Source organism: Squalius cephalus (assembly GCF_949319135.1).
Source record: "Squalius cephalus genome assembly, chromosome: 13".
NCBI classification, from domain to species: domain Eukaryota; kingdom Metazoa; phylum Chordata; class Actinopteri; order Cypriniformes; family Leuciscidae; genus Squalius; species Squalius cephalus.
The window spans coordinates 14,547,913-14,570,329 of NC_137134.1; the positions used below are offsets into that span (position 1 = coordinate 14,547,913).

At 38.2% G+C, this 22,417-nt stretch overlaps 2 protein-coding genes and 1 long non-coding RNA gene across 3 annotated transcripts in view; 2 read left to right on the forward strand and 1 right to left on the reverse strand.

The window, feature by feature from the left end:
• The window catches only part of LOC307169592 (sodium channel regulatory subunit beta-4-like), a gene marked incomplete at its 5' end in the record, with an annotated part of 199,970 nt that overhangs the window by 108,963 nt on the left and 68,590 nt on the right, over window positions 1–22,417 (reverse strand). The window lies entirely within an intron of this gene.
• Window positions 256–22,417, forward strand: part of LOC307169412 — a 62,789-nt gene continuing 40,627 nt past the window's right edge. Inside the window, exon 1 of the long non-coding RNA XR_013823123.1 lies at window positions 256–311. This is a non-coding gene — a long non-coding RNA (uncharacterized lncRNA). The remainder of the gene's footprint in view (window positions 312–22,417) is intronic.
• Window positions 8,999–13,723, forward strand: LOC307169386 (ICOS ligand-like). Its single transcript, XM_079890002.1, has 4 exons — window positions 8,999–9,096; window positions 10,537–10,577; window positions 10,654–10,980; window positions 13,253–13,723. The coding sequence occupies exons 1-4, from the start codon at window positions 9,086–9,088 to the stop codon at window positions 13,438–13,440; spliced, it is 567 nt and encodes a 188-aa protein (XP_079746128.1). The 5' UTR covers window positions 8,999–9,085; the 3' UTR covers window positions 13,441–13,723.

Genomic DNA, 22,417 nt, shown 5'->3' on the forward strand with positions numbered 1-22,417 from the left:
TTACTCCTCTATTGATCAAGTCATATTGATGATTAGTGTGAAAAATTATATTGGTTATGCACTACTTCAGGATTTTTACACACTCATGAACAACATAATTTTGCACACACAGAGATGAAACTAATATAAATATTAAAGTCAGTCGGTTATTACTGTAACTCTGAACACTTTCATTACAGAATCAACTCAACTAACTGAGTGTCACAATCATACAGCGCTGGAGTTTATTGATCAGAATCAGACACAATGGCAGATTATTATTATTATCATATCTGGACTGATGAACGGGCTTCTGCTCATTGTGCTGATCGGTGAGAAATTCTTTAATTAAAAACATAATAAGCAAATTAAATATTCTGTAGTCTTATAAAATATACTATTTTGGTTTTTAGGTGTCTTCAGTATATATTGACCATTTAAGACAGAATGATCTACCCTTGAGTAAATATTAAATCTGAATTCCTTATCTCATTTTTAGTTTTTGCTGTTGAAAAAACAGAACGGTTGGAAAAATATGATCCTGATCTTCAGACACGAGTTATATATCAGCCTCATGACCCAAACCGACTAACATCACAATAAGGTCAAATATGTGAAACCATCATTAATAATTTTAGTAAAATTCATTATAAGTTTCAATAATTGTTTAGAATTCTTGCTGAGCTGTTATTCAAACAAATCATAGAGCCTTTTGTTTGGATTATTGTTAATATTAATAAAAAGCTGAATGTTAATATAGTTTTCTTTGTTGCTCTTTCAGTTCAGTGACGTGGATGATATTCAGCAAGCGACAGCATCTGTGTTTGATTATATAACATGTTCTTAAAATATCATGTGCTTCATATACTCAATGTCAAGAATAAACATTTTTACATTGTAATATCAGACGCTGGAGACTGGTGCTAATTGTCACAAGTTTTATTAAAATAGAAATTATTTAGAAATATATTACATCCCTTTTGAACATTTCTACCATTACTGGTTTGGAAAAAGGCTCATTAAACATGGTCTTTTAGTTATTAATACATATTAAAGTGTAGTTATTGCGCTAGTTCAGACTGCATTTGCATTTAGCCTGTAAAAAGTGTTTGTATTTAACAATAATTTAGTGTGTTTTTTGGCCAGATGCATTTCCACTTGAGCTTGACAAAGTACAATTACAAACCTTTTCTGTCCTGGGTTTCTCAGCATGGCTAACTAGTAGATTACTAAGTCTAATGCCCAATTATTATTATTATTATTATTATTATTATTATTATTATTATTATTATTATTATCTATATTATTATTATTTATATTATTATTATTATTCATGTTTTTTGTCAAAGGTGTAATATTTCCTTAGAATATTTTTTTGTAATCTAAAAATAATCTCATGAATTAAAAAATGTAAGAATCTGATATATAACATGTAATATACACATTTTATTTTACATTTATATGTTATATAGAAATATATTTGATATATTTGTTAAATATATATATATATATCATTGTATTCAGTGCACAAAAAGGCCCGCCGGCTGCAGTGGAAAAACTCTGAGGTTCTAAACCAAAACCAGAAATATGTTCCACTGGTTGTTTCTCTCACCTTTGTCTAGAGTGGATGTTAAACTGAACCAAGTGTCGATACCTTTATATGTTTATCTCAATTCTCACAGTTTTCTTAACCTCAAATGGAAACAGCAGCATTGAGGTACCCGTACATTGTATCGCTTCTGTACTTCATATATCTAGATCTACACATTTCACATCAGAGCATTAGACATCATGTAAAACACCTTCACACTTGATAAGTTTATATTGCTGTGAATGTTCAACAGTTAAAGCAGCTTCACATGAATCTAGAGTCATTCTCAGAGGCTTCAGTTCACTCAGAGGAAGAGCTGTGACTGAGCTTTTCCTTTCCAGTTTAAAAGAAAGGTTGATTTGCATGAAGTGTCTGAATGGCTTTGATGAAAAAAGGACCAACACCAAATTTAATATAAAATATAAATTTCAACATCATATTCTGTAGATGAGATAATAGATTTGAGACTTCATTGAGTCAGACATATCGTCCCCTTGGAATTATAAGGTTCTATCTGACATTTTTGTCAAAATTTAGTTATTCACATATTCTTATTCTGTGACCACTTCTTTACATTATGTGATGTTGTTTTTTAAGTTGTGTACATTTTGGAACTTTTTATTTAGAAAATAAAAAGGTTCTTTCTACACAGTCGAATGGAATGCAAAAACTTTAAAGCTCAATATCTCAAAACTGCTCAGAACGCAGATAGAACCTTATAATTCCAAGGGGACGATATTATAACTAGATCCCACCCTATTCGCTTTAATTATTGGAGATATGATTGTGCACACTGTATGAGCACACAAAAGATTCATTTGACTGATGTGTAATTAGGAATGAATAAATCATTTTTTTCATGAAAGGATATTGTCATGAAACACCTGGGGAACTAATCAACATGAAGAACTACAAAGCAAAACACACGACAGGAACATAAAAGTCCACAAACACACAGGGAATATATGACAGAAGTGCAGTTTTAATCTTAAGAAAGATCAAATAATCCATAAAGATCTCAAAATAGATTTAACAACAGTGAACACAACATGATGAAAGAACACTTGTGGTAAAGACTCATTTGTCCTTTAGCAAACAATGTTCCTGTCTTAGAGTGTCAAGATCTAATTCTGTTATACATTACATTCGGTTATAAGTAAAATGCAGTGCAAATGGCAAGAATATGACAGTACAAAACATTGTCAAAGCTCTGACAATTCAGCTAAATATATATTTTTTTAAAAATGCCAGAAAAGTTAGAGAAAGTGAAAAGTCAAACTTGTATGTCATTTGTTTTCTTCAGTCATGAAAGAAAGGAATAAGGCACCTTTAATTATTTCTTAATAGAAATATGATCATGGTATTACAGGTAACACAATGCAAACCCAGAGCAAAAGCAATGATGTCTCCACTCTCTCTGCTGATTCTGCAAGAACAGGTAAAGAAACAAACATTATTGCACTGTGACAAAGGCAACAGATCCAAACAGCTGCATTCAGACTGAAACATTACTTGTGAACTTCAACCATAATCATTCAAGGTTTGATTTTATAAAACATTTCAAATTAAAACTATCATACATTAATCAACCATTTCTACACACCATTAATTCTGGTTGATTTTATTTGGTTTTACTTGTTTCAATCACATGGAACCACTGTCCATGACTAAATCATGTTCAGACAGAGAGCACATCTGAGTGTGCCGTTTATACAAAAAAAAGAAAAACTAAAACCCCTTGTCCTGTCTCTCTGAACGATTATCGTCCTTTTGCACTCACTTCTGTAGCGATGAAGTGCTTTGAAAAATTGGTCAGAGCTTATATTTGTTCCTCTCTCCAGTGGTCTGGACCCTTTATGGTTTGCATATAGGCCTAATAGGTCTACATGATGCTAACCACATTTTATACTCTGCTCTTTCACAACTGGATCAGAGAAAGGGGAATTATGTGTGATTGCTTTTTGTGGATTATAGCTCTGCTTTTAACAGTGTTGTCCCATTACACCTCTGCAAAAGCTTCAAAATCTAGGGCTATGAATTCCTGGATTTTTTGACAGGACGCCCCCAGGTGATTAAAATGGGAAACTACACCTCCTCTACACTCACCCTCAACATCGAAGCCCCTCAGGGCTCTGTCCTCAGTCCCCTGCTTTCCCTCTATACCAACGACTGTATGGCTAAACACAGTTCTAACAAACTGATGTTGACACAGTGGTGTTAGGCCTCTTTAGTAAAAACGATGAGAAGGCCAACCTTGAATGTAAATGTAAATCATTTACATAAAACTCTATTAATAACATCCAAAAGTTTTCCCTGTTAGTTCAGATAAAGCAAAATAAACAAACCAGACCCAATGCAAATATGAGCATGGAAACAACAGCAGACCATCAGGCCCAGGTTTTATTCAGAAATCATAAAACATACCTGTTCATCATAATGCCTTATATTATTAGTGTATAAATATATAACACATTAATATAGAATTAGGGAGAAAGTATTGTAGACTTTTCCATTTCTGCACAGATGTGTTCTATAGATGTCATCAGATGTACAGTAAGTGACGTCAACAGTAAGGTGAAATAATCAGACATGCGCAGCAGTCATGTTTATTAATCTCAAATTTACTTCAATATTATCATGACTCCTGAGTCAGAAGTTGACTTTTGTCATCTGAAAATGCTTAAGTAGACTTTAAACATACTCCAGTTACAGTTCTTGCAAATAAAACATTACCTTGAATATGTTTACTAATATTTGCTTCAGGCTAAGAAAAAAAAGAATCTTAAAACACAGCTTCTAAAACATGAATTTTCCTTCAAAAAAAGTTTATCGCCAGCATAAACAGCATAAAACTCTGAGAACTCTTGACTTACCTTGAGGTAATTTACTTTTTGCCTTTGCCACAGTTTAGTTTTGCCTTAAAGTGACAATCATCCTTTCGTTCCCTCTTCTGTGTTTCTATGGAAAACTCAGGAAATGAACTCAGGAGATGCGGATAGGCTCCACCCACTGTTTCCATCTACTCTCATCCACATTATGTTGTGCTGACCATCATTGTTTGCAACGTGACAGTGTCAGTCGGTCATTCCTATCAGATCTGAAAAACAATTGGATACAGTGTGAAAGGAGCCTGAATAATCAGACAGAAAATATACAAAACGCGAAACGACACTTTACAGTTCTGTGGTAAGTTTGTACTCGGTTACTATCGTAACCTCGGTTCCCTGAGAGTAAGGGAACGAGTATTGCGTAGCTATACGCAGTGAGGAAACTCCTTTTCCTCCATAATACTGAAGCCTAAAATGTAAAACGCATTTGCAGCTGCACAGCTAGCACAGTGAGTGTCTGGCTCACTCATTGCTGTGCTGCGGCAAGTGCACATCCAATGGCGTCAAAATAGGTGCCAAAATAGGGCGTGGCAAGTCTATATTAGAGCCCGAATTCGCCATTATAGCAGGTTTAAATCGACTGAAGTGACAACTTTGCCATGTTACTATAGTGCGGCCGGCTACGCAATACTCGTTCCCTTACTCTCAGGGAACCGAGGATACTATAGTAACCGAGTACGTTCCCTTTCGGGAACGGTCACTTTGTATTGCATAGCTATAAGCAGTGGGGACGCCATGTAAAATGCCGCACTATAAGTAACTGGTTGCCTACTACAGCTCAGGACTCCTGAGCTCACAGAAACAAGCCAGAATCCAAAGTATATATATTGGAAAAGACAGAATAATATATATAATGTCAGTAAGCTCAAACCCAACATAATATACCAATAAGACCGGACACCATCGGGTCTATTAAGTACAGGGGATATCAGAACCAGCCAAAGGCGGGTTTTATAATAATAATGGATAATGTGCTTATGAACAGTGACATGACACGTAGATAAGACCAGACACCATCGGGTCTTAATCATACTGAAAGGAACTTCGCCTGCAGGGAAGGCACCTCCATGTTGTAGAACCTCATAAATGTGGAAGGCGAGGACCAGCCGGCCGCCGCACAAATGTCCTGAATAGGAAACCCAGAGGACCAAGCCCATGACGAAGCCATGCCTCTAGTCGAATGGGCTCTAATACCTATAGGGCAAACCTGACCTACTGAGGTGCACGCCAGAGATATGGCATCCACTATCCATCTGGACAGTCTTTGCTTTGTGACTGAAGATCCCTTGGATCGGCCACCGAAGCAGACAAAGAGCTGTTCTGATTGTCTAAAGACGCAGAACACTCCAGATAGATTCTCAGTGCTCTGACAGGGCAGAGCAAATTAGCCTCCCCATCCTCTGCAGAAGGGGGAAGTGCTAATAATGTGATAACCTGTGCTCTAAACGGCGTTGAGAGCACTTTGGGTACATAGCCATGTCTGGGTTTGAGGGTGACTTTAGAGTCACCAAATCCAAACTCCAAACAGGAGGGGCTCACAGAGAGCACCTGCAGATCCCCCACTCGCTTGATAGATGCCAGTGCCAGCAGGAGAACAGTCTTAGCGAGAGAGGCTTAAGATCAACCGACTGGAGCGGTTCAAATGTGGTCTCTTCAGGGCCCCAAGGACCGTGGAGAGGTCCCATGATGGCACAGACGGAGGTCTGGAGGGGTTCATCCTCCTGGCTCCTTTTAGAAACCGTACCACCAAGTCGTTTCTTCCTAGCGATTGGCCAGCCACCGGAGCATGATGAGCTGCAATGGCTGCCACATACAGTATACTTTGAGCGTGGACGGGGAATGGCCCGCGTCCAATAACTCTTGTAGGAAGGAGAGTACCACTGATACCTCGCATGACCCTGGTTCAGAGAGTTTGTCCGAGCACCAGCTGGAGAACACTGACCACTTCAGAGCATAGAGGCGCCTGGTAGACGGGGCCCTAACACAACACTGGGTCGGCGTGTATCAGCTGCAGGACGGGGCTGAGAGACCTGCTTCGCCGGTTTCGCTGGCTGAGGAAATCCCTTCACCGCCGGGCCGAAGGGGGCGTCAAGGAACACAGTTCTGTCCGCATCCTTTATCTCGGTGAGGTTCAGCCAGTGGTGGCGCTCGAGCACAACCAGGCTAGCCATGCTCCTCCCGATAGGTGTGTAGTGTATGCGATGTAAACACAGCAAGCAGGGGAGTATATTGAGTGTAGGATGGATAGCTTGACTTAATTGAAGGATAAACAGTCCTTGTTTTGCTAGTGCAGAATGAGGTGAAGATACAGATGATCAATAGAGATGTGAATGATGAACAGGTTTAGAACTAAAGATAGATGAGCGTGGAGCATAAAAATATTAATGATCACACAGGTAAGTCCATTCAGGTAAGTAGGCGAGTCCTTATGCTGACTCAATGTGTGAGTGTGCACAATGAGGGAGGTGAGGTATCAGCAAACACATACAGGTGAAACATATTTTTGTTGTACTATGAAATTGGTTAAAGTTACCCTATAATGCAAAAATGTATGTGCTCTCATAATCTTTAATCAAAATAACGTCCTATACCTCTTGCAGCGACATCTCTTCTCTGATGATGCGTTTACTGACGCAAGGGCGTCAAAACCAAATGAAAAAAAAAAAGAAACTAAAATAAAAACATTTGCTGTCTTTTACCATAGTAGTTTACGTCATCTATGATGATTTCCGCTGCTGAGAGCTAAATGAAATGAAAGCAATTGCTTTCCTGGGAACAGGGACCATTATTAGAAAAAGGCTCCCTGCATTGTGTGGTTGTCAGAAAACTATCAGAGATTGACAAAGTGGCTGGACAATGAGGCAGTTCTGATGGGCTCCAGTGTCCATGGGATAAATCCTGAGACGGTCAGTGAAAGAGAAGCGCCATGTTACTGTGCCTAGACTTCTTGTTGTGGCTGAGCTAAAACAACAACACGTGGATTTGACTTGATCAGCTTGTACCCGACATCAAGCTGTCCAAGAAAATGAACCATCCATTCGGTCCTGCATTTCTTTGACCTGGCTGCCACAAACAGCTGGATCACGAGCAAAGACTATCAGATCTCCAGAGAAGGAGAAACTGCAGTATTTTTACTTTATAGCTGCTGCTATAGTTGAAATGATGCTCAAGCATAGGGTGTTCGAGGTCAACAGGTTCACAAGATGTCCAGTGATGATGATGAGATGAGCATTCAAGCTAAGAAGAGGAGGCCTGTTGAACCACAGCCAATTGACCACGTCAAAAAATACGGGGCTCTCTGTTTGCCAAAGATGGTGGAGGCAGAACATGCATTACGGTTCAGAAGAGGAGGATGCAAAGGAAACATTTGTCAAATGTATCAGATGTTTGTGTGTGTTTCAAAGTAAAAATAAACTGTTTTCCTGTTGTACCATGAGTCGTTGTTAGTGCTGTGTGTGATGTGATCTGCTCCCTTACCACGTCACATTCCTGAAGCACCAAAAAAATAAAACGCAACTCAGTAAAAAGCCAACTCAATAAATATAATGCACGCAATATGTTTTGCGAGATTCTGAAGTGTGCATTCGATGGACACTTTACTATCCCATAAGAGGATTTGTGAATGGCAGTGAAGCGATGCGACTGACGCTGGTAGGTCACATGATAATGACAACATGGTGAATGTTGTACGTCCAGGTTACATTCATACTACACACTCTCATACTATAGAGAATGCAATTTTTTTGGTCCTTACCAGTGCCTGGATTCGTGTAGCTACACAATATAGCCTACTGATTCACGAGCTTGGTAACTATAGAGCTGATTAAACTAACACTAAAAATGTCCTTTCCCAGTCACCGTACCCCAACATATGTCATGACGAAAAAATTATACCCCAAAATATAATTACATGAAGACAAAATTCCCTTGCTCTTTGCCTCAGTGGAGGTTTGAAGGTTTTCTCATTGAAAGCAATGCGCTACCACATCACTGGACCCTTTTTCTGACAGTGTAGTGACCCGAGGTAGAACGGGTAGACTTTTTAAAGAGGCAAAAGGGGAACAACCTTGACCGTCACCAAGTTGGGACAGGTGTTCAGCAATGACCATTTCAGTTTTAAAATCAAGTCATGCAGGCCTATTATAGGTCCAGAGACATCGCTTTCGAAAGTGCGGGAGAAACATTATTAATAATTTACATTGACATTTTTTCTTTCCATCTTTAATTTTTACGTAATAAACACTAATCTAGAAATCATTATTTTATTTTGTGCGCATGCAATTAAGGACAGGTTTATATTAGCCTAGCCTAAATTTTGGTATTTAACATACCATTTTAAAAATACAACAGCCGTTCTTTATATTTTTTAACACTACATTTCGCAAAAGTAGCCTACTTTCACAGACCAAAAATATTTTTCTTTTCTTTTTTTAAAATGTTGCATCTTCGCCACACTCCAACACAGCAGGCGTCGCTCGCTCGCTATTCATTTTAGTTTGCAACCCGGCAGTAAATTTATATACCGTACGAAGAAGAGATCGGGGTCTCGTTTTCCCAGATCTGTTTTTGAGAAGATTAGTATTTCAGTAATATTAGTGTATATATATATGTATTATACCGGGTCACCATGGTCATCGGGTATGTTTATGATTTTTTACGGAAATCTGTATTTACAAAATACAAACGCAATTCGTACAAGAAGTCCTGATGGTTATGCGCTCGTGTTGTTTACATTTGGCCTGGTTTGTTTTGTTCCTCATTTTCTTTATTTACGATAGAATCAACAGGAAAACTCTTTGTACGTTATTAATGCATTAAACATGGATCGATTAATTAATGATTAACGGGTTCATCTGCAGGAAAATGTCGGCAACTATTATTTTGCCGCAGTCATTAGCAGTTAGCATTAGTATTTAGAATTTCAATATTTTGTGTCCCGATGCATGTGTGTAGCTTTATTTATGTGTGTCGATAATGCCTGATCTTACAGTGCATTCAAGATATTCAAGTTTTCACCAGTATGGTAATATGGGTAAAGATGCTCCCTTAAGAATGTTTACTGCTAAATCATAGCGATGAGTTCATTATTCAGTCATTACTTTACAGGATGAAGATGCAACCTCCAATATAAAATATTAAGGGAAATACATGGAAATATATACTAATTTATTTGTAAATTTGATGCAGTTTGACAGTTTAGTTGAACAGTGATCTCAATCCACATGAAGTCACCATGAAATCAAAATTGTATGTGTGTGTGTGTATATATATATATATATATATATATATATATATATATATATATATATATATATATATGTATCCGTGCTCATCATTGTTTATTTATTTTATACATGTGTCTCATAATCTTTAATCAAAATAACGTCCCCTCTCTTTTGCATCCACATCTCTTTTCTTATCTGATGACGTGTTTAATGACGTGAGGGCGGGTCAACCAAGCCAAACAAAATCAAGTCCCTCCCCGTGTTTTTTTTCTTGTTCAAGAAGCTGTTTCACTCTAATATGCATAACAATAGGGAAGAAAAGACTATTGCAACTTCCATATCATGCCAACTTTAACCTGAATCACAGTTATATAGAGATTCATCTAAATTACACTAATATCTACTTATAAAATTACACAAACAGTCTCTTCTTGTTCACGATTTATGTTTAAAATACTTGAAGGGCTGTACTTTTGTCCAATGAGATTTTAGTGTTGGTGCGGCTCCCGGTCAAATCACAGAAATGAAAACCAAGCAATTCACAAAATGTAGTGTACTAGCTCACTGCTTATTGTGTTCATGGTCAGTTATTGTGTTAGTACAAAAACTCTGATTAGAATGAACGACAAGACTTTTATCACATTGCGTCTGCTTAGTTTTGTCTTGTTACTTTTAGTAAAACAAAGTAATTGCAGTCTGTTTTAAGTCCATAATAATTTAAACCTAAAAATAATATTGAATGACGTGTTCCCTCGAATTTGGGACATTTTCACCTTAAACAAGCCTGTTGCTATCATGCTGTACTGGTTGAGATTAAAGAAGTTAAAGGAACTTGTTTATTCTGTTTCTGCAGTCGCGGCTTCATCTGTGTGTTTGCGGTGCTGATAAAGAAAGGTGAGCATCAGAACGACACATCAGAAAGATAAATTCATGCCACAGACTGTGTGTTTAACAGTTTGTGTTGTTTCAGTGTCTCTGCAGGAAACAGTAGAGGCTGTTATTGGTGGTTCTGTTCTCCTGCCGTGTTCTTCCACTGAACATGATCTGAAACTTCAAGACACTGATGTGCATTGGAGACACAATGGCAGCAAGAATATGTATGATATAATCCAGGGTGAAGTTTCACTAGAGTTACAGGACCCTCGTTACAAGAACAGAACTGAAACATTCCCTGATGAGTATCTGAGAGGAAACTTCTCCATCAAACTCACAGATCTCACTCACACTGATGCAGGAGACTTCAGCTGCCTCATCAAACACTCATCTGAACATTGTACTGTACAGCTGATCATCCATGGTGTGTAGAAATGCTTGATTCATGTATGAAGTTGGTAGCACTTTAGAATAATGGTCTGTCATTAATAGGAAACTATGCTGGAAGTAATGCAGGACTAATGAGTAGTTCTACATTAACACTTCATATACTACTATTAACTAATATGAAAACAAGCTTAACTAATCATAAGTAATAGCACATTTAGGACTGAGATACTTCCTTATTAGGTAATCAATAATTACTGAATGAGAATAGCCTCAATAATAACTAACCATGACGAAATAAAAAAGAATGACCAATAATCACAACATTATCCAGTGTCTGAGCCAAAATAAATGGTCTTTTTTACTCTGAATATAGTCCTAACATGCATCACTTATTACTCAACTAATTAATTAAGTTTTACCTTGAGTGAACTGCTAGTGATCTGGACCATTATTTTAAAGTGAAAATTACAATTTTATGACTAAATTTAGAGTAAAAAAGGCGATTAATTATGAATTAGGCTGTGTACACCTGGTATTAATACTAAACAGATTCACGTTTACACCTGGTGTTTTAATCTGTCTCTTTTGTCCACTTTCAAACACTTCCAACCACTTCTGTCCTGATTTCTTCGAGGGGAGGGTCTATGGGCTGATAAATGTATGGCCTTTTTCAGATCTTTCGATCTACTGGACGAAATAAGCTTGCGCAATTTATGTACGAATGCGACCGGAGACGAAGGACAAACATACGCATTTTTGTTTTGCTCTCAAAACCACAAGACCGAATGCTGTGAGTGTGTGTCAGAAATCGGGAATGGCGAAAGAACATTGTGCTTCATACGTTTTTTATCTTCAAACCAAACTTGGGTCTTCAGCCGACAAAGTTTAAAGTCCCCTAGTCTCGCGTAGCCTGACCTTCATACTGACGGCAGAAGGTCTGGGCTCTTTCTCAACTTTTCTTGGCCAAGGACTGCCCAAGAGGACGTTTGACTAACATGTAACGCAACCAATCACAGTTCGTTTTGTTCTGCGTCATGTTTAGGGGCGTAAAATTTTAACAATGATATCCCTACAATAACAGACCAGCATGCATCTAATAAATGATTAATTCAAGAGCGTTGTGCAAGTTTACTGCAACAATGGCGCCACAAACTTCACATACTTTTGAAAATCCAGCATTTAGTTGATCCTGGTAAGAGCTCATTGTCACAGTTGTAAACACAACGGCTTTCTTCTTTCACGGGGGGTTTTGGCGTCACGGCATTTGTTTCCAGGCGGACCGTTAAAGAACACGACACACACATCTCCCGGACATCCTGTAGAATTCAACCAATCAGATCGCGACTTCGAAACACCTGAAGTGTTTCCAGAAAAGTGTGCCATATGCATCAGTCGTTCAGCCAACGGTCAGTGGGCGTAACGTCTGAGGCTGAGACTAAAAGTCCCCCTGTGGTGAAATCAAGTTTTTAATGTTGTTTATATGTGGTGTTTTTAATATGCTTTAAGACAAACCATGTGTAAATTCATCAGTCAACACCATTGCTGAGTATTTTCTCCTTAAAACTGCAGTGAACCAAAGACAGTCTCAAAAACGCCGTTTTAAATCGTCGGTGTTTCTGACGTCAAAACGACCTTGTAACCAATCAGGTCAACGTTCGTGCAGGCTTTAGAATATAAGGGATAGTTCACCCAAAAATTTAAATTATACCATGATTTACTCACACTCAAGTCATCCTAGGTGTATCTTTCAGAAGAATACAATCAGAGTTATATTAAAAAATGTCCTTGCTCTTCCAAACTTTATAATGGCAGTGAATGGCCGTTTCTGTTTTGAAGTCCATTAAAGTGCATCCATCCATCATAAAAGTGCATCTATCCACCATAAAAGTGCATCTATCCATCATAAAAGTGCATCTATCCATCATAAAAGTGCATCTATCCATCATAAAAGTGCATCTATCCACCATAAAAGTGCATCTATCCACCATAAAAGTGCATCTATCCACTTACCACCATAAAAGTGCATCTATCCATCATAAAAGTGCATCTATCCATCATAAAAGTGCATCTATCCATCATAAAAGTGCATCTATCCATCATTGAAGTGCGCCACACGGTTACGGGGGGTTAATAAAAGGCCTTCTGAAGCGAAGCAATGCAATCGTGTAAGAAAAATATCCATATTTAAAACTATATCGACTAAAATAACTAGCTTCCGACAGACGGCCAAAAGAATAACACATTACGATGTATGATGTAGGCTCTTAATTTGAAAATTAAAACTTTTTTTTGTTTGTTTGTTTCAGAATCAACAGCAGGAAAAGAAACTACATCCACTGAACAAGAAAACCCCAAAGGTGAAACTGGATCAGACAGTGTGGAGACATCATTGAACTGGTTTATCATTCTATTACCTGTACTAACAATAAGTATACTATCTATAATTGGCTGTTTCATTTATTTTTACTGTAGAAAAAAAAAGCCAGCTCTCTGATGCTCTTCTGTCAGTAATGAAGACAAAACAGTGACTCAAATGACATTTCAGGCCTAAAAGTTTACATTTTCGCATTTCTCATTCTCATTTTTACAGCTGTCACTGGGTCTTTCTGGTGCTTGTGACTGTTTTGAGCTGTTACATTATTGCCTTACACACTTTTTTTTTTTTTTTTTGCTGAATGAGATCTTGAAACACTGAAACAGTAGCTATATTTTTAAAGGTAACGGACCAATGAGTCTGTCAATGTTACTGCCTTAATTCTGAACAAGTGTACTTCATGTTTTGTTTGTCGATATGAATGTATTTGTTGTAAATTATATTATTTATGTTGAAATTAAAACATGTATTCAATCAGATTTTTCACACACACACACACACACACACACACACACACACACACACACACATATATATATTTAAACATAAACTTGATGAAAACATCTGTGTAATATCAGATTTAGTGGATGTGCATAATACACATGCACATTTGAATAAGACTGTTAATTAACAGATTTCCTGTGGACAGTTTATTTATTTTTTACTTTAAAAAAATATACCCTCCGCTGCACTTATTTAAGTTGACTTATGTTGCTCACAAATGTCCTGATGTCTTAATAACAAGTACATAATGTCTTATGAGAATATACAAGATGTTATAAGAGGTCCCTTAATAATATGAGAATAATGATGTTTTTGATTTCAGATGAGAGCTTTACTTCATTATTTTTTCCAAGGCTTTTAATTCTTAATTTACATTTCAGACACTTTTACATTTTTTTTTTTTTTTCATTTTTTTTTTTTTTTTTTTTTTTAAATAAGACCAACTTGTCTTGTTTCTGACACCGAAATCATCGCAGTGAAGAATAAAGTAACTTTTCAGTTGTCATTTCTAAGAATAAGAGTACATGTTTTTTTTTATTATTATTATTATTATAGAATAATCTTGTTTCTCAAGAGTAAAAGTTTGCTTTCTAAAGCTGAGACTCTCCCCTGGCTTGTTCAGCTATTCCTATTTATGTTGGTGTTCGTACACTGTAAAAAATGTTACTGCTATTTACTTAAAAAAATGATGGTAACAATATTACACATAATATTTTTGAGTAGTTAAAGCTTGATTTCATTCATGGAATCTACCTGAATAAATCATGAAAAATGCCCTAATTTATTTAGTCTATGACATAATGAATTACAATTTTTTAGTGAAATGTGCTTTTTTATTTGAAGTATTTTTTATTCTCAAAATTGTGTGAAGTCAAGCGAATGGATATGACCTGTTTATATTTAACTTTGAGATATATTGTTTTTTAAAAAGACTGTATGCTGCTAGGACAGCACATAATCGTTACTGTAACGATCACCAGCTGGAGTGCCTCTGAGAGTCACCAGAGGGCACTCCACACCAGACTGATCACTTCACAAAACTACAATTCCCATAATGCTTCATACCTGGGACTGATTGCGCACTCACCTGCATCGCATTCAGACACTCCATATAAACCACACTCAAACAGAAGATCACTGTGAAGTATTGCATTGCCACGGACTGTAATCACTGAGCGTTTTCCCCATTCTACTGTTCTGTTTATTGACCTCGGATTGTTATCTCGTTTCTGTCTGTTTGCTGCCTGTCTCGACTTGGATTGATCTTGGATTATTGTCTCTTGCTGCCTGCCCTGGGGCCCGTTCTTCGTACGTTGCTTATTACATCCGAGATCAAATGACACATCCAAGATGATATCATCGTGCGAATCATGATCCGGCTAACTCGGTTCTTAGAACACACTTGCCGGATATGAATATGATTAGTATCGCTGGATTGAGTTATCTGAGATAATTGCGCGTTCATGCTAAGTTTAAAAGGGGATATGTATCGATAGTAGAAACATTAATCAGCAACGCTGCTATTGGCTGCTCAGCGTGGCCAAAGAGCGCGCTCAGTTTTTCTCCTCAGCAGAGCAAGAACAAATAGTCGAAGTTTATTCGGAATTTTAATGTTTAATCAAAACGCCAGGGAACACCTCAAAGTCTGCAAAAGCCAGGAGAGAGGGCTGACAAAAAGTAGCAGACAATTTAAATCCGTTAGAAGTGGCCATGTTAGATGTTTTATCACTTATTAGCCTATATATTTGTATTTTAATAATTGTATAATTACTTTGTTCATTGTAATGTCAGTCACCACACTAGAACATGGGAACAAATAAAAGTGAAGTACAAAAATATTCTACATAATGGTAATTTTTAGTTATATTATAGTCTCTTTTATAAAAGGCACTGTTAAATAAATGGTTGTCTGTTTATAAAAGCAACCAAGAAAAAGGCTGAGAAAAAAAATAGAAAAGATCTTAGTAGCCTACACTGTAAAATCATTTTTGCTGCGTTAAAATAAGGCTGTATAGTCATTTCAACTGTTAAATCTTGAGTAATGATGAATTGCTTTGACTTGTGAAAGTGAAAACTGATAAACTTATGTTAATGTAAAAATATTTTGCCATGAGTTATTGATCACATTTTTCCCCAGTGTAGTTCATTGTAATGACATTGTGTTTTCCTCTTTTGTGCACTTTTACATAATACACCAACACTTGTATCTGTTCCCAAGAAAGTGGTGGCTGAAATATGTGCAGTAAGTGGACATTTTCTAACTTTCCAAAGGAAAGAAAGTGTAAGACTTTGTAATGTCCATTTGTTTCCATTGCACTGGACAGTGCATAAACCCTCTCAGATAACTGTCATATGGAGGAACTAGCCTACCTGCAAGTGCATAAATAACTTTACTTCATTTATACTTGTACACTCAAAAAAATGCTGGGTTGTTTCTGTAAACACATTGTTGGGTTGATTGTGCTGGGTCAAAATATTGGGTTGTTTGGGGTACTGTAAACACATGATTGGGTTGCTCATGCTGGGTCAAATGAGTTGTAAGGGGGTTATTTACAAATAAACAGTTGGTTGGGTTATTTTGACCCAGCAACTGGTTTATTCTTTGCGGAACTTTCTGGATCTTCACTTCAGACTCGAGGAGCACGCCACACGGGAGCAGGCAGTGTTTTATGGTAAGTTAATAATGTTTAACTATATTTTTAAAAAGTTGTGGTAACTGCAAGCTAATTTCACTGTTCAACATACAGTCTTTGATATGGAAGTAAGAGGTGTAACGTATTTATTCTGTGAAACCTAAATAGCCACAGCTAAGTTAGCCGGTTAGATTTGTTGACAAAATTCCGCATCGTTAAATCCTTAATTGTAAACCAGCTAGGCCTATATCAGCAGCCTTTTTAAAATATGCAGTTTAAATTGTAACTTTATCACGTAATTATCGTATTCATTGTGGACGTTGTGTATTTAAAAGTGAGGAAAGCGTTTTGAATGAAATCCATACAAGCGCGGTATAATTTTAGACCCTCACAGGGCTTGCACGTAAAATTGCGGGAAATTAGTCTCGAGGCTATTGTAGCTACTAGCTAGTGAGTTGTGTGTGGAAAGTGTGCTGGTATATTGTAGAAATACTCGTCAGAAGAAGCGACTGGGGTAAGTTCCAGCATAGTCTCCTCCTGCGTGTGTCTTCTGTAATGTCTGTCGGGATCGTTCAGAAAAAAATGAACTGAGGAATAACATCACGATACGCGCCGTCACATTGTGATCTGGTTAGTATAGCCTAGTGTAAGGAATTTCCGCCTGAATTGTCAATGGACAGGCGCCAGTTTTGAGAAGAAAATTATTAAGAATAATCGTCAATATTTAAAACTTAAAAAATGTAGACTTACATGATACACTACCATGCATGTCATCTTTCATTTTATTGTGTAACATTATCTAAGCGTGACGATCATCAGCTCTGCAAGTCAGGAGATTAACGAGCAGCTTTGTTGGTTTGTGAGTTTTAATGTTAAAGAAAGACACTATCAACATAAAGGCTACAGTAATATTTTTACTTTTATTGCCTAAATGTTGAAAATATTAGTCCAAAGTACTCTTTTATTACTATAATTCAGTTTGCAAATAATGAATTTAAATAGACATTTTGTTTGTTTGCCACATTTAGTCATATTTGTTTGCAATAACATTTTTTTGATACTTCCACAAAAAAAGCTTAACTTGCATGTTAGTTATATTGCAACACTAAGTGATTGTGTGTAATCATTAGGTGGGGACCAACGTGGTTAAATATTCACAAAATGAGATGACTGGAGCATTGCTGCATATTCTGTGCCTCAAGGATGAGACGAGGGGGACATGTCAGACCTTTGCCACTGTTCCAGGCCACGCCATCGAGACCGAGTCTTTGCAGGAGGCTGTTCATCTTTGTTTCAAAGCTTTTTTTGTTTTTGATGTTAAATACACTCCCGCCTGGGAGTTTCTCCAGCATGCCATGTATCAAATTAATGGAAAGAGTCCTCCTCTGTAAAATTTGAGGACAACAGTTGTTTCAGGCCCACGTGATATTTAGTCGCATTTTAAATGTTTGTTGCTGTTCTTAATAAATTAACACATCTTAATAAATGAAATCGTAATCGTATAAGTTCAAATGAGTTGCTTAATGACTTTTAAAGGTGCATTGTGTAATATTTACGAGGATCTGTTGACAGAAATGCAATATCATATAGGCCTACATAACTATGTTTTCAGTGGTGTATAAAGACCTTACTTAATGAACGTTATGTTTTTATTACCTTAGAAGTATACAGTGTATAATTGTAATAATTGTATACAAAAAATTATTAAAGATATGTATTAAAAATGTAAAAAAAAATAAAAAAAATAAACGAGATTTAAATCAAATTTACAGTGGTCTCTCTGGTTTATTGTATTACAGAGACAATAATTATTTTATATTCGTAATATAACAAATATTTGTTACTAATTTTATTAAGGCAATGAGACACGAAATAACCCAGCATATAAGTAGGACTTAACCCAGCAAGAGGGTTAATTCCACCCACTGGTTGGGTCAAATGAATGACCCAGAAATATGGGTTAAATGGTAAAACCCAGCACTTGGGTCAAACCAACCCAGCGCGTGTTCTGTCCAATAGTGACCCAGCCGTGTGGTTAAGGTTGGGTTATTTTTTAACCCAGCAGTTTTTAGAGTGTATGCTTTATGGCTGCAATATAAGTTGCAGGATTCCACATCTACAGAAAGGCCTACAGAAGAGTCTGCACAGACAGAGGAGACATAGGCCTACAGGTGGGCAGTGGATAGACAACTTTTCCTTTTTATTTGTTGCATGAGGCATGTGTCTAATATCTCTTGTTGCAGGCACTTGACCACTGGCTTTTCTTTACAAAGAACAATTGAAATAAAACTCAAGGAACTAAGCATATTTGTCTTTTATTAAACATTTAATGAAAAGTGTTTTTTGTGGCAATGTTGTGTAATATGGCACATGCAACAATGTCACAGGCCCTGTCAGGTGTGCAACCCTCAGACTTTTCAGACACTGACATCTTCCCTTTAGTTAGCCAAAGTTCATTTCATTGTGTGCCCTTGTCCTGGCTAGAGCTGCATTGTAACTGGTTTGGGTCAGGGAATGGGGCCATAAAACACCTGTCTGCAGGAACATGTCATAATCACCTATGAAAAAATGCAGTTCTGTTAGGATCAGCATAAGTGTATGTAATACAGTGAGCTTGATATTTAATTGTGGAAATTTTCTTACCACTTTCAAATAATGTGCATAAATGTGAATCTCTGAAAATTCTTAAGTCATGCACAGATCCTGGCCATTTTGCTTTCACTTTTGTGATATGGAAGATTTTAGTCAACTGCCTTTTTTTTATTTGATATAATATTACTAATCTGGAATATTAAGAATCACAATAGTAACTGGGCAGCACATTTACATTGTGAATCCCCTTTCTGTTCACATAATCCCCTTTATTGAGGCCTTGATGGCAGTCTATGGTAGCCTATAGTCTATGGAACCAATCACGTTAGTGAAGCCTGAGTGACATATCTGTAATCGGCATGGTCATGATTGTATGATCTTCATAAAAAATTATGATAGCCTAAAAAAAAAAAAAAAAACACTGCTTTACAACATTGTGGCTTAAGTGGCTTGGAAATGCCACAAAACAAAAAAAAAAAACCTAAAACTGTCTTTTAAACATAAAAGCGACAAAAAACTAATCACGAGAAAAAATATATATCTCAGAAAGAAAGTGCACTATCGCGCTGCGCTGGACTTCCCGTATCAGCTCCGCTTATGAAGCCGGGATCTAATCCTGTTAACATGAAATAAACCTGCTCCCGAGCAGGTTTAAGTTTGCGCACATGTTGCTATGACAGCAAGTCCAGGATGAGCGTTGAAGAACCAAACAATCCAAGATCATGCCAAATCGCCAACAATCAAATCCTGCTAAGTGAGTTAGCGACGTACGAAGAACGGACCCCAGAACTTCTGCCTGTGACCTGACTACTCTCTGTGTCGGTTCTCTGATCATCCTGTTTTGCTGTTGCCTGACCCTTGCCTGTTTTGACGTTCCTTCATTAAAAGCTGCAAATGGATCCTACTGAGTCTTCCAATTCATAACATTTACTGCACTATCATTAGCAGAGTTATTGCTACATGTATGTAACAATATGCTAGAATATTTAAAAAATGCAGTTACTCACAACCTAACCATAAGCCCTACTCTTCTGCACAATGGTAACGATCAAAACTTTAATATAATAGAAACTCTTTCAAATTTCAGACATACCTGAACATTGAACATTAAACATTAACAGATGTTTCCCTTTACTCAAAAACACATGAAATAACACTTAATTTCAAGATTTACTCTCCATTTCCAGCCATGTGCAAAGCATGCTGGGAACAAACAATGGTGTTTCTAAATAAAACCGCATAAATGAGCTAATTCTCTTAAAATAAATAGGTAGCCCCTTTTCCTTAATTTTATGAGGTTTATCAGTTCCTCAATTCAAGCCTTAAAATTGTGTATGTTTCCTTAAAAAAAATAGGAAATGCATCTCTTGGTGTTATTAGTGAAATGTTCTCAATATTTTCAATAAAACACTGAACCACAATTTTCTTAATAAAATATACATAATATTTTTAATGATCACCTCAATTTTTTTAATGAAAATTACAAGACTCATGATTCATTTTTTACAGTGTATGTTCTTTAAAGAATGAAAATAATATTATTGGTTTTAATAATTATGTTATGCGGCAGCCGGCTAACCATGGCAGGCTACATAAGCGTGCTCATTGGCTGCCCGGCAGCAACTGCTGCAGCCTACCAGTGAGCCCTGTGTGACGTCACACCCTCCACACCCTTCTAACCGTCAGGATGGGTGTGGCCAGCGTGTATATAAGGAAGGGTTCACAGGCTGAGAATCTGGTTTTCATAGTATGATGCGCAAAAGCTCGTGGCGCGGCACGGCAGGTTATGCAATACTCGTTCCCTCTTCTAGAGAGAACCGAGGTTACATTAGGTAACCGATTGCGTTCTCTTACGAGAGGTTCTCTCGTATTGCGTAAGTTAGCTTACGCTACGGGAACCCTTTGTCAACGCCGTGCGCGCCAAGCATCCAGTGCATGAGTCCCAGGGAGACCGGGGAAAAACAACATGCTGGAGCAGGTGGCCAGTCGGAGAAACGGGCCAGCACATGTACAAAGCACTTCATATAAGATAGAGCGGCACTGCCGGTCTATATACCAACGTAAGCAATGCGGCCAGCAGCACGGGCCCGCACAGTACATAAGCACACATTAGGGGAAAAATAGAGCGGTCTCACCGGTCTATGTGTAGAGAGAATAACCCCCAGCGCCACTATGTGTAGGACAGGCGGCCAGCGGCGCGGGCCAGCACCGGTACACAAGCGCGCAATGGGGAACAAAGAGACACAGCCGGTCTGTGTACAGAAAACTCTTCCCTTGGTGCTATTAACCAGAAATATTACCAGTACATGAACGTAGTCTGCACATGAGCGACTGGGCAGAACATACACATCACTTATACTGATAGCAGTTTAGCCTGCAAGGCGGGAACTTCCAGGTTATAAAACCTCACGAATGTCGATGGGGAGGCCCAACCCGCCGCCATGCAAATATCGTGAATAGAAATTCCGCTGGACCAGGCCCATGACGAGGCCATGCCTCTAGTGAAGTGGGCTCTGATACCCATAGGGCACTGCAGGTGTTTGGAGGCGTAGGCTGCTGCAATCGCGTCCACTATCCACCTGGACAGGCTCTGTTTCGGGGCAGCGAGACCCTTGGTGCGCCCACCGAACGAAACAAAGAGCTGCTCGGAACACCTAACGGCGGCGGAGCGCGTAATGTAAACTCTCAGCGCCCTGACGGGGCATAGGAGGTTATCACTGTCCCCGCTATCGGATGCTGGCAGAGCCGACAGGGAGATGATTTGCGCCCTAAAGGGGGTACCAATCGCTTTAGGGATGTAACCGTGTCTCGGTTTGAGGATGACTATGGAGTCATTTGGTCCGAACTCAAGACATGCAGGGCTAACGGATAGCGCATGCAGATCCCCCACGTGTTTTACTGAAGACAGAGCTATCAGAAAAACGGTTTTGAGCGAAAGGTATTTCAAATCCACGGATTCAAGCGGTTCAAAGGGAAAAGCCTTCAGGGCCTCCAGGACCAAGGACAGATCCCAAATAGGAACCGAGGGGGGCCGCGGGGGATTCATCCGTCTGGCTCCTCTGAGGAAACGGATGATAAGCTCGTTCCTTCCTATTGCACGGCTGCGCGTCGTCTCTGCGAACGCTGCAATAGCCGCCACATACACTTTGAGCATGGAGGGGGACCTGCCCATGTCCAACAGCTCCTGTAGGAAGGAGAGCACCCGTGGAACCCCACATGTACGTGGATCCAAGCTCTTAGTAGCGCACCATTTAGAGAACACAGACCATTTATACGCGTAGAGCCTTCTCGTGGAAGGAGCTCTAGACTGCATGATCGTGTTTACGACCCCTTTTGGCAAGTCAACGGGATTATCCACGCATGCAGAG

Bases quoted from the DNA above. Each gene is read 5' to 3' on its own strand.
- LOC307169386 (XM_079890002.1), top strand. The intron at 10,578-10,653 runs GTGAGCATCAGA...GTGTTGTTTCAG, and splicing joins TGCGGTGCTGATAAAGAAAG to TGTCTCTGCAGGAAACAGTA. The intron at 10,981-13,252 runs GTGTGTAGAAAT...TGTTTGTTTCAG, and splicing joins TGTACAGCTGATCATCCATG to AATCAACAGCAGGAAAAGAA.